The sequence below is a fragment of the Pelecanus crispus genome, chromosome Z, assembly GCF_030463565.1.
Source record: "Pelecanus crispus isolate bPelCri1 chromosome Z, bPelCri1.pri, whole genome shotgun sequence".
Lineage (NCBI taxonomy): Eukaryota > Metazoa > Chordata > Aves > Pelecaniformes > Pelecanidae > Pelecanus > Pelecanus crispus.
The window spans coordinates 24,668,745-24,686,616 of NC_134676.1; the positions used below are offsets into that span (position 1 = coordinate 24,668,745).

Below are 17,872 nucleotides of genomic sequence, written 5' to 3' on the forward strand. Positions count from 1 at the left end.
CCAAGAATAATATTGTATTTATCACCCCAGGGATATTAAAAATGGACTTTCTTTGTAGCTAGCCTTTAGAGAAGTAAATAGAGTATAAATTCAATGATTACATTGTTGTATTTGAATAATCTAAAAATTAAAATATTATTAAAACTATTTACTTTTAAACCACTAGATATGTTTTCAAGGTTTATTTAATTTAGCCTCAGATGATTATTTGATGACAAGCACAGCAGAATGCATCCTTTTACTACATACTTTGGGCTGCAAGATTTTAAGTAAGTATTTATAAATTTATTGCATAATGGCCTCAGTGTGCAGATTTTTATTTCTAATGTAAATTTATTTGCCTTAAATATTGCACACTGGTACTTGCAGCCAAAGCTTTGCCAGTAGTTATCTATTCAGTATTCTATTCAGCTATCTAGCTTCATGTTCCTCCATTCCCATAAACCGTAATTCATCTTTCCAAAAAGAGATCTGAACAATGTGAGAAACAATAAACTCAATGTCAGGGGAAAAAAAAAAAAAAAACACCAGACCTGACAAATCAATACAAGTACAAAAGTAATTTCAAAATGTAGCTTTAAATCGAAAAGTTAAAGCCAATACAACAGATTTCATGTTTCAAGATTAATACGACATGAACCTGATCTCATTTAACTGAAACCAGGGAAAATTCTGTAGTGCACTTTACAAGGAGCAGGATCAAGTGTTCTGGGCTCCTTTTTTCCCCTAAAACTAAAGAATGCTTTCCCCAGCTCATTGTTACCCACACATTTTGGTGTACAGTACACACAAATGACTCAAGCAAAAGATGCAGCATAAGGATTAAAAGGTACCCTTTGCTTAGATATGATGGCACCAGACATGCTATCGGAAATCTGTAACCCACTACTGCATCTAACTAAAGATTTATGTTATAAAGGAATATATACAAATGACTAAGCAGAACACTCAGCATAAGGATTAAGACTTCTTACCCCATATTTACATTGGCGGGATGTTGCTCCATACTGGAAGCGACACTGTTCATCAGCATCATACACCTGACCTGGGGCCACAGCTGGATAAAGAAAGTCACGCTTGGGAGGCTCATTATCAAGGCAAGTACCACGGCCCGAACTGTTCAACATAAAGGACCAAATCAATTAGGAATTCTACTGACTGTAAATCACAGTAATGATATCATGTATCTAGTTCTTACTTTTAACAGCACTGGGTGTGAAACAAATATGATTGCAATAAACAAACAGTAAGATGGTACACCCATAGTAAAAAGAAAAAATAATTAGAGGGAATTAAGAGATTAAAATAATTTTTCATCATTATTATTAACAAAAATGCTTATTTTAGATTGTGAAATAGATTTCATATATTATCCTTTTTTAAAGTGTGATAATTTCTGAGCCACACAAGACTGATTTTCATTTTTGTTTTAAGGTTCCTATTTGTTTTCACTGAAGAATAGCCACGTTTGGTCATAGAATGAAAAATAAACAAATTAAGCAAATAAAAGAAATTCAGTTTACAGTTCTTAATGACCCTTCTGATCCTTCAAACAGCTAGTACAATCTTATAGATATGAGCATCTCAATTGGTTTATATAAAAGTAAAACACATTTGAATTTCAATATGACTAGATGTTTATGGGATTAGAACCTTAACATGCATGCTTTTCTTCCATTTGAGTGAACAAAATAGTTACAGTGCTAAAAATTCTGCAGGATCTTCAAATTTACCTATACTAGGGCGAGTAAAAAAAATTTGTATGGATCCAAGATCTTTTTTATTGTATTAACAATATTTAATCTTAAAATTTTCATGTTAGAACTAAGACCATCATCTTTGAAAATTTACTATTTTCTTCTTTTGTATTCACTGTTTTGTTTGGTGGTTAGTGGGGTTCTTTTTCCAAAATATGCCCATATCCAACCACAATATTTTAGTGTAGTGGAATAAATAACAAAGCAAGCCAAATGCAGACAGAGTTCTGTTTAGAAAACTTTGTACTTTGCTAAATAGAATTATTCAGTTTTATTTATTCAGTGTGCATAAAAGAGAACAGATGCTTTTTAACTTTCATTTCACATGTGAGTGAGGATTTTTAAAGAATTCTTATGCCAGCACTTTAAATTTTTTTCCAACATTCCTACAAATTTTGCCAGCACTTATGCTTTTTTTTTTTTTTTCAAATCTTTTCCATGCACCTTGCCAAAGGAACATAATTTCAGAAGTGAATGTTCTACACTGTTTTTTGGCGATCTCCAATTTTCTATACTTTTCATCTGCAGATAAAAAAAGAGCAAAAAGCCTCCTTTAACTACACATTTTATGCTCTCATTTTAACCCTATTTTATGCAATTCTTTGAAATACTATGATAAACCCTTTGGAAAAACAAAGAAACAAACAACTGCCAACCATTTCAGAAGGCGGCAAACAGCAACTAAGGCAATAACCAGGTAAATACAGAAAAAAATATGGGTTTTGGTTACTAATCCCAATGAACTTAGTGTGATTCACCTGCACACACCCCCACACACAAACACCCCCCCATACACAAACACCCTCAGCTGAAATCTACTTTTAAAATATCAACTGTGTGGTTCTGGCATAAAAAATAATGTACTTGCCCCTTTATTCCACTTTTAATTATTGCAAGCATATGTATTTTCTATTAGCACAAGCTGGGAAACTATCCTATATTCTTTTGAAATATTTCAGTGTTGTATTGTGTGTGTATGAGGAGTAATTCCAATATGAAAATAACCCAAACACAATCTGATTTTTCTGCATTGTCTGGACCAAACTGCAGATAGGAACTTTTCTTAAACAAGCAGTGGGAAGTTTAGCATTTGACCATCAGCTTGAGCTAGTATTGCATATGATGGGAACATTTCCACAGATTCCACTAATGCAGAGTTTGGTCTGTAAACTGTGATCCCGTAAACAGCCAAGGGCACAGCATTTAAAAGCCCTCGTTAACTGCAGTGACTCTCTCTATAGGCCTATGTAGCCCTGCATGGATTAGATTACAGAATCAGATCTAAATCTTTAAATTGACTGAACTTCTACACAAAAGTCTGCAACTACTCCACAAGACATGTAATTGCAGAAATGTAATTCAAAATCCTTGTAAATACAAAACTATGCCTCTTCTGCACTAATGACAGGATGTTCACCATAATGAAATATTGTTGTAGTAGTAAAAGAGCAAGAAAATGACTACTAAGCAATCATTCACTTAATAGCTACGTTACATCACCACCTCTCAGACTGAAAACTTGTTTCTCTCCTTCTGCTTCAGTTCTATTATTTCTTTCAAGTAGTTGAAAACAACTGACACATTTCACAAATTTAGTGTGAGAACCTGACGCTGTATTGCGTGAATTGCAAAAGAAATACCATGTGTAATAAAACGCATTAATAAACCCAGGAACTTCCCATTGGTAATGAAAGGCTTACCAAAGCTGTGCAAAGGATGGACACAGGCTGAGGACCATATAACCTTCCCAGACAACTTCTACTGGAATGGTGTAAAACTCTTGAGTCTATGTCCTTGTTCTCCCTTTCTCTGTGCTCCACCAAAGCAAAACCCAGACACTTGAGGAAAAAAAAATCTGCTAAATCTAGGGGAAGGAACCAGAAGGGTGCAAGAAGGATAACGGTATAGGAGCACTTTATGAACAGAGATCTAATAGTTGTTATCAATCAGGCCTACAAAAGCAAAAAAAGCCCTTTCTGTAGATGTAAAAGAAGGAAAAGAATGCCCAAATACCTTCATCTTTGGAATTTTAGAAAATTTCTACTCATAATCACTCACAATTTTGTGCTTTGTGATTTTATCTTACCTAGGAAGCATATACAAACTCAAAAAACCTACAGAGTATCCTTGCAGAGCATTTACATTTTTGAACAGAGCGGATAAATCTTTAGTGTCTGCAATAGAAATAAGATGATCTCAAACTCATCCTTACATTCTATTTACTCCACAAGATACTACTAGTACTCAAAGAATTTCTCATTTTCCTATTTTTAGGTTAATTTCATGAGGTTTTATGGGACATAGTGGAACTGGTTTCAATTATAAAACAGCTAAGCTTGGTGTCATTTCATCCCAGTATTCCAGTGTAGTGTCCCAAGAGATCTCTGTAAAACATGCTACAATATAATTTAAACATTGTTCTGTATTTTAATATCACAGGATAGCAAATTAATCTTCTGTTTGGAAGGGTATCAAGGATACTAGAGCATTCTCTGAAAGCTTAAGATCTCATACATGCTATCACTGCTAACTGCTTGATCAAAATAACAGCAACCAGGGATTCAATGTTAGAATCTTTACAAACTGAACAATGCAAAACCGAGGACCATCACCTCTGTACAGGCATCGCTGCTGTATCCAAGGCCAATAAAGAGAAAAAGCAAAAAACCATGTATGTAGACCTTTCAGTGTTTATGCTCCTATTACAGTATCTATTCCCAAATATCTCAGCAACATGCAACACAACTCCTTCAATGGTTGAAAAAAAATAACCCAGAACACTAGCACTGAAAATAGGTTTTGAATGCTACAGAACTGGCTCATTCATAATAATGATGTGGACTATAATGCAAGCTATGATTAACAATCATAAATTAAATGTATTATAAATATTTGTAATTATCTGGTATAGCTAAACAATCATATACATAAATATATAGATAGTATATGTAACATTTTATTTAATTCTGTTACCAAATTATCCATAAAAATACGGGAAAAAAAGTAAAATTTATTAACTACAAGCACAGGGCATTCTATACATATACATACATATAAAAACATGAATTATTTACATGCCTATATGTAACATTTGGCTCCTAACAGAATTATTACTTCATATTTATTGCATACTTTTCCTGAGTAAAAACTGATTTTTAGAGAGCACCAGGATGTATTTCTGTACAGGTTACAAAAGCTACTTAACTTCACATGATAAGAATAAACTCTGCAGATCGCTCAATAGTCTACAGATAATAACATAAGTGTTTGCAGAATCAGGGCATAAGTAATGGAAGTGTGATTTGGACTGGTATGTTTAAAATTAAAATGAACCAGAATAGGATTACTAAATGTAAACATTCCTGAATGTTAGAGAAATTCCGATATTCCTGTGGATTTACCACTCACTCTCATGCTAAATTCTACATCTTTCCAATCTCTTATGCAAGGCTGGCTCTATGTCTTATTATCTATTTCATAGCAAAGACTCTCTAATTTTGCACAATCTTCCCATAATAATTTTTCTTTTGTTTGGTAGTAGAAAATTTGCTATTTCTTTAATGTATACTTTCCTCCCTAATATGGTCTATGTTCCAAAGTGTTGTTTTATTCTGTTGAATAATTATCCAACAGCTGTATCGGGAAAAAAAAAATCTATTGGTCCATCTACCAAAATCATCCACCTATGAAAATCTATTGGTATCTGGCCTTGAGAGTTTGGTAGATACTAAGCTATAAAATATTGGGTCAATTTGTTGTTCTATATTTATTTCATCAAACATTCTACAAATAAGTTAATGAGAATCTGGTGCAGATTCTGCCCTTTACAATTTCTTTAAATTTAAATAACCCAAGAGGTAGACAAAGAGTAATACTTGCAAAGTCAACGCTCAAAAACATATTGCCAGCCCATGATTACAGAAACTGGGTTTTTTTTTCAACTGGGTAGCCTTTTAAGCAAAACGTAAGACTTTCAATGTTTCAGAAATCTACAGTAATTGGGACATACACTTTTTATTCAATTATCTGTCAGCTGAAAAAAAAAAAACCCTAGTAAGCTTTGGAGAAAAAAAAAAAAGCAAATTATAATCCAAAGTGCAGGTCAACAGATAATACTGAATGTAAATTTTCTCCACCGATTTGTACAGAGAGGTATGAAATTTTGATGATTGATGTGACCTCATCTTTCAAAACTAGTCTTGGCTTGTACTTTTTTTAAAAGTTAATTTAGATTTCTGGAGTACCAGGGGACTGGCCAATCTGCCATAGATAGCTTATGAGGCATATATGGACATATCCTAAATTTATCTTTCATAAACTCTTTTATGTCCAAGATTCTTGGGTAGATGATGTCTGGACCCAAACACTGGATGATTTTTAATATTGTCTACGTGGGCTTGCTTGGACCAAGGTAATTTTGGCTCCTTTCCAGAGTTAGAAAGGTGTAGTCTCAGATCTAAATCCTGCTGTATGGCAATCCTAGACACTCTCCAAGAATTTCCTGTGATAGATCTTACTTATTCAAACAGTTTAAAGACTCTTGGTTCTTCTCTACTCATCTTCAAAAGACAATTCTGCCTTTGAAAGACAGAGTTGACCATCTGGCTTCTTCTAACACCTCCTCCTATCTGATACTGAGAAGATTAATGATCTATGATTCCAGAAATCACCCAGATTTTGTTATTACAAAACATAAAAGTAACTGAATGAAGAATTATAAGCAGAAAGTTCTATTCTTTACGTCTAGGTATCTGCATGGCTCTATAGGCACACTATATAAATATATGCTGGATATAATGAAACTTGCATGTTATGTATTTTTTAAATACATATACACACACACACATACACACACTGCATAAAATGAAGTTTATACTGATTGGTTTTCAGCACTAACAGTATTTTTAGGCTTGGTTCATTTCTCCTATAAACAGATATTAAGGGTTTCTACTCCTCTCACAGGAATCTCTGCTCTCTGACACTGCTCTCCAACCCTTCAATTCTCAGTGACTATTTCTGCATTTAATTCCATGAAAGCTTAGTGAAATTTAAAGCCATTGTAAAGCACTTACGAACAATTCAGTTGATAAACTGAATTCAATCTTTCACTCTAACATAAAGCTTGACAGACAACAACTGCTATGTGTTAGAAGTAACATTCTCCCCAGAAAAAAATTATTTTCTTTGGCCATTTCAGAGCCTGTGCTGGCTGGCCATTCTTCTTGAGATTTTTGATAGATCTATTAGCAATACACAGCTTTGCTTTGTCTTATTGTCATCCTTTGAGCCATACTCATCCTCTATCCGGCCATCCCACAAAATAAATTGATATCCCAAGTAGTGTCTAACTAAATGGATACCTTCTAAGTGATACTTAATGGCTATTCCTCAGTAGCCACAGTCTGGAAAATTTGTTTCTGTTTTAAGAAAGTCTTGAGGAAGAGAAGGATGAAGATGAGGCTCCAACTTTGAACATCTCCAGGATGACTCCTGTTTCAAAATGCTTCTGCCTGATGATAAAGGACGACGTGGTATCTACACTACAAAATGGCACACAGTGCAAAACTGCTGTAGCAAGTGGTGACCCAAGATGGTAAACTTGTAAATCCACATTAATCTACCTTACCATATAATACTGTGAACATGTAGTGACCTTCTAGGGAAATTCATTCCAGCTGCATTATCCTGGTGCCACAACAGCCCTGACCAAACTTGTATCCAGATCTAAGCCAATAAATCTAAAAGGTGTTGTGGTATGTCATACAGACTCATAGCCTCAGGTTTCTGCTTGGGTATCTGTATTTCATCCCATTGTGTTATATCTTTCTTGTTGGACATAGCTAAATGAATCCTGAACTAGCCATACTCATTCACCACAGAAAAAAAACACTTGTCTTCCTCGTTTGTAGTCTACTGGGTCCTGTCCCAGCTGTTTTCCCATTCTTGAGGAAAAATAGAAAGAAAGGGGAATAAATATCTGGAGTCACAGACGATAACATCTTGAGGCTTTGCCTCTAAAGCTCTAAATCAGCATTTTACTCATGTGTTGCTAAGTTATGGAGAAGCATTAGAAAAAAGGGAATAATTTTTCCTGTCTGGATGCAGAATTTTCTGCTCTTATAGAGGCAGTCAGGGAATTGCTACCACATGAAACTTGCTATTTTTCTTTGCTTCTTGCTCACTGATCATTACCTGCAAGAGAAAAGTATCTGCTCTTAAAGCTGCTCTGCCTTACAAAAAGGTGCTAATACGTAAAAAGAAGTGATGTAGGCTTCTGACAGCTGTCCTGCATGTACCTGTGTAACTCTATCTCAACAGCTTCCTGCTGTCATTAAGATGACATGAAAAGCTGGGGAGAAAACTAGAAACTGTAGAAAAACCCTACAGTTTCACAGAATATTCTACTTTATGAAATAATAAAACAACTATTTTACAGAAAAAAGTATCAATTCATTTACAGGATATCAGAACCACACACAATAAGAAGCATAGTTTTATAATGAACAGATCATATTTGAGAAATCTGACATTTTTAAAAACAGATTGCAAAATTAGCAGATGAAGGAGAAGTTATCTTTGGCTCTTAGTACGTTATTTAACACAGTATCCTATACAATTGGAAAATCTATTCATAATTGCAATGCATAAAATAATGTTTATCCAAGGTGGCTTTGAAAAAAAATAACATTCTGGGTTACAAAAATACAGCTAAAATATTATAAAAGGTAATTTATTATTGAAGCTGCTATGTGTAAGGTTTTTTTACTCTAGCTCAAATATCACTTAGTGTCTTCAGTAATGATTTTTTAAATGAAATTCACAGATGGTAGTAATTCAAGTAGAGTTGCAAACACCAGCAATGACAGAGAAGTATCAAAAAACCTGAGGAGATTAAACTATGGGAACATATTCACCAGAGCATTATTTAGCATTATGCTAACAGAACTACAATTTCACTGGCATCCCACAGACTTAAAAATGAAACTTAACAGTGAATCAAACCTAGGGAATGGAAAAGAATAATGGAAATGCTAACAGTAAATAATAAAATACATTTTAAAATTAAACATGAAGTAGAGAAGCCACAAGCTAAACATGTTTTTAACTGGCAGTAAAAATTTGAAAGATCACTGCATACATATCAAGTAAAGAAAGAAGAAAGTTTGTTCAGGCTGAAATTTAAAACTGTGCGGGAACATTATGAACAAATGTTCAGCTCTATTACATTTGCAGCATAACACAAACCACAGGTCTTACCACGTTTGTTTCTCTAAACCCAAAAATAAGAAATTACTTCTTAGCTATCTGTAGAATTATGTCTTCATCAGCAACTTACTGTAGGACAATTATGGGATCAAAATGGAGTTCAGAGAGCAACAAGCAGAGGTAAATGGGACAGAGGATAGCAGAACTGTAACAGTAAGAAACAAATCCCCAAACGCTACAAGAAAATACCTAAACTGTAAGCTTACAATCAGAACTACTAAGCTGTGAAATAATCTCCTAGAAAAGATGCAAAAACCATATTCTTTGTCATAGTTAAAACTAGACTACATGACATACTAGAAAGACTACTAATGGGAACAGTGGTGAATTAACAGAAATGACTGGGAATGATAAAACAAAACTAGCCTGTACCTTTTTTTTTTTTTATAATGGTAGTGTTAAATGAATACATATATATCTCTACTGAGAAAATCAATTTATATTGTGAGAAACCTGTAACACTTACATGTAAGGATGACTTACTCAGTGTGCTTTAGTTTACACACTCATCTTAAATGCCCAGTACATAAAATTGGGTGGCTGCACAGATCAGTGGGGTGACTCAAAATGCCTTAACCTGATAGAGTAACTGAGGAGAAGTATTTTTTTGTCTGAACAGCACCAATATTAAACATCTGTCTCTGCCCACTGACTCTACAGGGAGTTCAAACACCTCTTCAGACTAATTCAGTGATCCTCTACATTGTGTGGGAAGCTACATTTCAACCAACCTAAAGAAAATTAATTGGTCTAGATGGGTCCCTTCAGGTAAGATTCAGAACACAGCACCTTATTCTGAGGTTAGATCATAGAATGCTTTGGGTTGGAAGGGACCTTGAGAGATCATCGAGCCCAACCCCCCTGCAGTAAGCAGGGATTGAACCTGTGAACTTGGCGTTATTAGCACCATGTTCTAATCAACTGAGCTAACCCAGCTGGCGATTCCTGAAAGAGGAGGAGAAGCTCATTTTGTTCTTAGTAGTCTCATTGTTAGACAACTTGACTGGTTTAAGTCCACCTCCTAAAATACAGTAAATGTCTGAATTATTGCACAACCTTTATTTCTTAAAGGAATGACTGCACTGATGACACTGAAACTACCAACCAGCTGCCATTTCCTCCCATAAAGCCCATCTTATGCCATTTTAAAAAATCCTGTTATTAATCTGTTCTCAGTGAACTCACAGTTCTGTGTTTGTCATCCACAACTTAAAACACATACAAAGGCTTCATTATGCATCATATACAGAGGTTCTTTCCAATCTTAATGATTCCTAGTTTTTAGTTTCATTATAAATAAACCAGCCACCAAGCCAGGAGGCGTGGGGTTGCTACTCTACCCTTAATTGGTTTAGTGGTGGACTTGGTAATGTTAGGTTAATGGTTGGACTGGATGATCTTAAAGGTCTTTTCCAACCTAAACAATTCTATGATTCTATGATTTTTCAGACTAACATATTTTGACTGTTTAAATTTTTTCATACAGAAGTAAAATTTCAGGTAGCAATCTACATCTGGATAAAAATCACCACAGAAGCACTGGTTAGCACAATTTTAAGGTATTAATATAAAGATCTATGCCATCCTCTCCTATAATCTTTATATTCTCAGCAATGGTACCAAAGAACATTGATAGATAAAAACCTATAAGACTGCATGAAAAAAATCTGGAGAATGAAATGTACAAGGAACAGGGCTACAACCTTGTTCCCTTCATGAGATTCCCTCACATTATGCATGTATTCAAAAAAAAAAAACCAACTTCCCATCAGTCACAGACAAATTCTACCATTCTCTATTTCTTACCCTCAGATTAATGAAGTAATGAGATATGATTGGCACTTCAAAATCTTTTGAATAGATTAAAAATGAAAACTGTAAGGCAGGGAATGGAGCAGAAGAAGCTTTTGCCATGACGTAGAAAAAGTGCTCTAAAAAATAAAAATCTTAAGTGACTTGCTATATTTCTGTTTATTCTAAAAATGTAAACCATCAGAACAAGTCACTGTATGTCTACTATTTATCCTGAAAGATGCCAATTTTTTGAAAACTCATGATTTTTCTTGAGAGATTACTTACTCTAAAAAACTGGTGATGTAATCCCGACTGCAGGCTGACCAAGAGAAAGGGTTGGTGTTTGCTGTAATATGAGCTGCCATTAGTTTTGCTGCTTCATGACCTTTGGTCCCACAGGAATTTCCAATTCCATCATGATTCATACCAAAACTGCCCAAAAGAGGAAGAGAAAAACAGCCTATTAGTTTTTTACAGCATCAGACATCTCTTAAAACTTAAGGTCACCTTTACAGAAATCATGTTGGACCTAAAAGAACATACTTAGTACAGGAGAACTCTTAAGTGGGGAATCAGGATCAGTTAAGTTCTGTTTAGTTTATTCAGATCTCAGGATACTGCACAATTACATAACTTTCTTTTCTCCCACGGACTTTTGAAAGCATTTTACTTATTTTCTAAAGCTTTTAAAGAAAATTTAACAATATTCTTGCAAGATAAATACAGAGCATTCGGTCCTTATTTGGTATTGTACCTGGATAAGGAACATCCATTGTGGCACTGGCATTTGGATTAGTAAAGAAGGACAAAGAGAAAATAGGTGATGTTGCTGTTAACAGTACAGTATAGACACGCAGCAACCAATGACAACTCAAGCAGAACGTGGATTTTGCAATTCCCAGGGCCATGCTGTATGCACACTCCCTCTCTGCACCCACTCACAGAGTGACCTGGAGCCCTTCTCTTAGAGCTCTGCTTTGTCGTGGAACGTTGGGAATGCAGACGACTAAGTATCAGCAGAAAATACAGTAAGAAACCTCTGGGTGGCACTTGGCCAACAGACATTTCCAGGCAACAATTAATTAACTTTCAAAAAAGATGATATGACTCTGTAAAAAGAAATATGGCAAAAGAATCCTTATGTCTTAGAAATCCTGCACTACTGAAATACGTCCTTGGAGCTATACATTGTCAACATAACCACCAAATGAAAACTAGAAGTAAATTCACACAGCATCTATTTGCAAAGACTTTCATTACAGACTACCTTTAGTTAAACTATTACTGTTTTTATTAAACAATCAGCAATGTATACCTAACTGGCCTGACATAAATGAAGCACCTGAAGAGAATGTTTCTTAATACTATACACTTTTCTAAAAGTCCATTTTCTTAGTTTGCCTTTGATTAATTCCATTCAATCACTTGGGGGGCAGGGGGGAAATTATTTCTTTAAATATTAATCTTTCGTCAAATTGTTCCTTCTTCCCAAACATGGCACAAGGCTTATGAAAGCAGAGGGACAGGTAGTGAGACACATAGGAGCCTCCCTGACCATGAGACAGAGCAGTGAAAGGGAACACCAAAACTGAGCTTCTGCACACCCAGAGCAGTGGAACTGTCACTTCTTGGTGTATCACACAAAGAGGTCAGTCCGTGGAGCCTTCTGTATTGCAAGTGCTAAGAAAATTGACTCCCTGATTTCCTACTCAGAAACACAAATATGTTGAGGCACTCCATTTTGATTTTCTGGAAACTTGTAGGACTGACTGCCAGAAGATACAAATGGTGGTAGATTAGAGGCTTGACATTTATCTGCTGACACCACTTCATACCGGTTCATGCCACTCTTTACTGAAAACACTGACAGTGGTGTTATACTAATGTGAACATATTGCTCCAGAATGTGGTGCAAATATATAAGACCTTCCTGTTACTCTGAGCCTACATGCACTGGGTACTGTTTCACCTGTTGTGGCTTAACCCCGGCCAGCAACTAAGCACCACGCAGCCGCTCACTCCCTCCCTCCCTCCCTCTGCCCCAGTGGGATAGGGGAGAGAATCGGAGGAGTAAGAGTGAGAAAACTCCTGGGTTAAGAACAGTTTAAGAATTGAAATAAAATAAAATAAAATAGTAATAATAATAACAACAACAATATAATAATAACAGTAATAACAACATACAAAGCAAGTGATGCACAATGCAACTGCTCACCACCTGCCGACCGATACCCAGACAGTTCCTGAGCAGTGATCACTGCCCTCCTGCCAACTCCCTGCAGCTTATATACTGAGCATGACATCATATGGTATGGAATAGCCCTTTGGTCAGTTTGGATCAACTGTCTTGGCTGTGCCCCCTCCCAGCTTCTTGTGCAACCTGGCAGAGCATGGGAAGCTGAAAAGTCCTGGACTACTATAAACACTAGTTAGCAACAACTAAAACACCAGTGTGTTATCAACATTATTCTCATCCTAAATCCAAAACACAGCACTGTGCCTGCTACTAGGAAGAAAATTAACTCTATCCCAGCCAAAACCAGGACAACACCTCTTCAGCTGTTCATAACAACCTACAAGCCCACATTCCTCCCAAACACCATTAGTTGCATGGATATAAAAAAAGGAACATCAGTGAATGATGGATGTTTCCTACAGGCTGGGGAAGGACTTCATCATCAAAAAAGCATCACTTCCTTGCCTATGGGATGTCTCCCTATGGAATACCTGGTCTGCAGCAATGCCTGCATGTATCTAGTTTGGTGTATGGTATCTCATAAATGCAGAATGCCATATGCTATATTATACATGGGAAAGGTCTGACTGACATCTTAGATTATTGTATCATCAAATGAAGAACACACCTTGCATACAGAAAATAGAACTTTAAAAACAACTCATCTGAGCAATGTATGTATTATAATGAAACTTTCAGACCAGTGTTAATTATTATGATCAGTTTTCAATACTGATATATATTTTGGGAGGGAAGAACTTAGATTTCCAATGCCACAAACTGACCCAGAATTTTACAATGAAAAAAGTACTTTATTGACCTAGTTCTCAACTGCCATAATTTCCTAGAATTAGGGGTATTTCAAACAGAAAGTTTTCCTTTTGAATTGCCTCTGTACAACTGCTTAAAATGGAAAACCTTAGTTTTTAATAATCTCTATGAGTGACTCCTTTATAGAAATGGGCTTTTGGGTATGTGGAAAAGAGCTGAATTGGACCATGTTGACTATATCTGATATCCAGCTTATCCCCAGTTAGTGTACTCCATTTGTCAAATAAATAACAGACTTCAACTGTCTGGGAAATTAAATTTGTATCTTTTGGGCCTATAAAAAAAGAACAAACTTTGTAGTTTAATAGCTTTCCTTCTTCTACCAGCTATCCTTCCGAAAAAGATGGTGTTGCTGATGATGGCAGTGGTATGCCTGATGAAAAAGCATGTCTGTGAATGGAAGCTGTGATTTCTGATGCACACAGGAACTCAATGCCTTTTCATGAGCTGATGGTATTCTCATCTTTTATAAATATTCATTCATCTAAATCATCTATTCCCTTCCAAGAAGGTTCTTCTACTTGCCCCTGCTTCTTAATTTAGGAGAAAACTGATCATTAGGTGCAGGTGATTTTTTCTGATGACTGAAAAGTGGTTTTGCAATTACTGTCATCTACTTCCCAAAGATGGTAGTGGCAGCATGCCATTACAGCACAGTAATTTGCACTCCTATGGCCAGGATTGCAGATGAAAACACAGTTCTGTCCGAAGTACCAGTTTGATTTCCATCAGAACATGTTGGTTATATTTGGCTATCATTACATTAAAGCTACGTCTTTCACAAAAGCATGTTTGCAATTAGATTAGGGTGGGAAGGCAGGGAAGAAAGGAAGGAACATAAAATGCTCTTTTTGGAGCCACTATTACAATATACTTAGCTTTTTCAAACTCACTAAAGAGATGCAGAGTATATTTCTTTCACTGGCTTAAAGAGCCTGTCTAAAACTAACAGTATAATTCTGTCTTTAAAAGAACAGCCAGATGAGCAAGGAGAGAGTGAAAAGTCTTCTCAGGTGACACAGGAGTTTTCCTATGAAGTTACCTTTCCACCTACCATCTCAAGGAAAGATGTTTAACCCAGCAGCTCTTTTTTTTTTTTCCCCCAAGCATTATGGCTCCTCTTTTCCCAAGAGAGCACCTACATTACGTTTAAGAACTGTGCAAAGCAGCCATACTAAGAATTTTTAAATCATAATTGAAACTCTCCTGCAACTTGTCTATAGTTTGTATACTTCTTAAAAAATACTAAGGCAGCAGCAGATCTGACTAGTGCTCTGTGCCTGTTTCATTTATTAACATCTATAACGGAATAGATCCTTTTTTCCTTTGCATGCTGTTCTTCCTTAAATCTGAAAAAATTATCTGAGGGAATTCTTTGTAATACATATCCAACTTAAGATCTGAGCTCAGAAATCACAGGGGAGATAACTAGTCTCAGCTGCAGTGAATGAAACAGCAATAGATAACAAGAGACATTGGAGTATAAGCAGAGGGAAGGATGAAAATGTAAACTTCTCGCCTACCCTTCCTTTATCTTGCGAAGGAACAATACTGCAGGTCCCTGCAATTTCATCTGTATTTAAGATGAGGTTACTGATTTGTTGGGTGGTTCTAAGCTATGATGGTTATGGTTGCCAAAACACTTACTGCTGATGTACCTGAAGTGACAGCAGTTATTTTTGTGAGACAGCCAGGATGCTTCCATCCTGATTTATTATCCAAACACTTAAGATTCAGAGAAGACAGTTCCGAACCAATCTGAACGCTCCTCAGTACTGCACACTGAGGTTTATTTTGTATACCATGTACTTTTATAGCACTGAAGTTATCTGAAACATGCTACTCAAGTGAACTGCTTTTTCTCATTAACAATCAATTATCTCTGCTTTCCAACTGTAGTGCTAATGATTGTGTATCAAACCATTTCCTAGCTTTCTTAGTGTTTGAAGCGTTCAGAACTGCAGAGTATGCTAATGTTTCGTTTCTCTAAATACAACAGGGTATGTTCATTTTTTAGTCACTTACTGATTCATGAGTTATATGAATTTGACGCAATTCTTTTAAAGCAGTGGCTCTTACTTTGCTCTGCCACTTGTTTAACAGCATAAGGAAGCAGTGTACCAGAGACTGAGAAACTTGAGGCAGATGAGGCAACGAAGTTACAGGAACACAAGTAAGAGAAATACTGTAAAATCAAGCACTTGATCTTGTCCATTATCTGAGGCTGATTTACAGCTGCATAACTACATGTAACTCTTTAGGAAAAATAAACCTATCTTTCTAAGAGAGAAAATAAACTTTAGCCTTAAGAAGTTTTACTATACTAATTATTTGCACTAGGAGAGACAAACATACATACTAAGAGTGAAATGGGTCATTTTCAAGCTAAGTATCTTGACCCTGGTACATTGATAGAATTTCCTCCAGTGCTTCAGCATGTTAGTTAGACACATTGCTCTAACTTCATTTATGGAGAGTGAAGCAAAGGGCAGGGAAGGGTCACAAAGTGCACCAGTGAAGAATACCTTAAAAATTTCTAACAGTAAATCTCTACTACAGTGAGAAGATGGAAGGCATGCTTGAACAAGTATTCTTGTATTAGATAAAAGACCTAAAGGGTGAATTATAATTTGCTTGTAAAAACTAACAGCATGCAAACTGACACTCACCCTTAAATGACAGTACAAAGAAAAGAAAAAAAAAAAAGTATGGTCTTGAAAAATCAGTTTAGTTTAATTTAAGATCACAAACATTGATAGCATTTACTGAAACTACCTGATATTGCACTGTTCCCCTCAAGGGAGGAATCAAGGTTAATTAGTTACTTCATTTTCTATTTCCATGTCTTAATCTGGATTTTAACCTTAACTGCTCATTTCCTGCATTTGGAGATCATTATATGGCTTGGAGCATCCCTAATCCTTTATTCTGAAGTAATGCAGAATTTAAAACTTTGACTTTGGTGAAACATATTACTTCCCTGAAAACTTGGGAAACAAACTAATTGAATAATGGTAGCTTTATAACAAGCATACCTGCCATGAAATTAAACATAATTTTAACATACTTTTATGATAACATTTTTCCCATTTAACTTCCTAAGCGTCATTCTTCTCAGTTATGGCTGATGATCAAACACCCCATCAAATACAATTTTTATATATTAGCATAATTTAGTATTAAATAACATATGAAGCTCTTAAAAGCACAGCAAATTCTAATTTACTAAAAAAAAATGCAGCCTATGAAGAAACCTGAACTTTGTTATGGGGAAATGACAGACTTCTATGGGAATATTAGAAGTAGAGCACAAACTTTTCCTGGTTTACATTGCCATAGCTATCCAGCTTTCATGCCACAAGAGTAACATCAAGTTAGGTTTGTGTGCTACACAAAGCCAGAGTGTGAATGCATCAGGTCTCTACACTATAGGTCAAAGTAGAAAATATTGGCTCTAATCAGGAAGCAAACTTCTGAGCTCAGATTTCCTCTGGAAATTCATGATGCCCTGAAGGTTATGATAACCTTCCTCTTCACCCCCATTTATTCTTCTTACACTGTTGTTAAGATATATGAAGTGTTATTACATTCTTTTTCCTTGATTACAATGCTTTAATGTTAGACAAATTACTTTAGTATTGTAAATTCTAAACTTCAAATAATATTTCACAGATATTTAGATAAAAGCCTTTTTCATATTGTACATATAAACATCACAGACACCAGAAATATTTTTCTAGCCTTATGTTTATGACATTTCATTTTATATGCACAAAACATCATTAAAATTTAAGTCCCAATGAAGACTTTTTTTATAGAAGTTGCATGCTTTTATACCTGCAATATTACAAAGGCAGACTCAAAACAATGTTCCTTTAACAAAAAAGACTAGGGCAGGGGGCAGGAATATGATTATGTATGGTCTTACGTGGCTTGTCCAGCCAAAAACAGGACATGTTTTGGTTTGGTTTTTTAAAATAAAAAAAGT

At 35.5% G+C, this 17,872-nt stretch overlaps 1 protein-coding gene across 3 annotated transcripts in view; it reads right to left on the reverse strand.

The window, feature by feature from the left end:
• The window catches only part of ADAMTS6 (ADAM metallopeptidase with thrombospondin type 1 motif 6), a 153,716-nt gene that overhangs the window by 70,184 nt on the left and 65,660 nt on the right, over positions 1-17,872 (reverse strand). For all 3 annotated transcript variants that reach the window (XM_075726450.1, XM_075726449.1, XM_075726448.1), the window contains 2 exons: positions 11,103-11,249; positions 975-1,116 (listed from right to left, as the gene is read on the reverse strand). In XM_075726450.1, the coding sequence (XP_075582565.1) occupies positions 975-1,116; positions 11,103-11,249 (289 nt within the window). The remainder of the gene's footprint in view (positions 1-974; positions 1,117-11,102; positions 11,250-17,872) is intronic.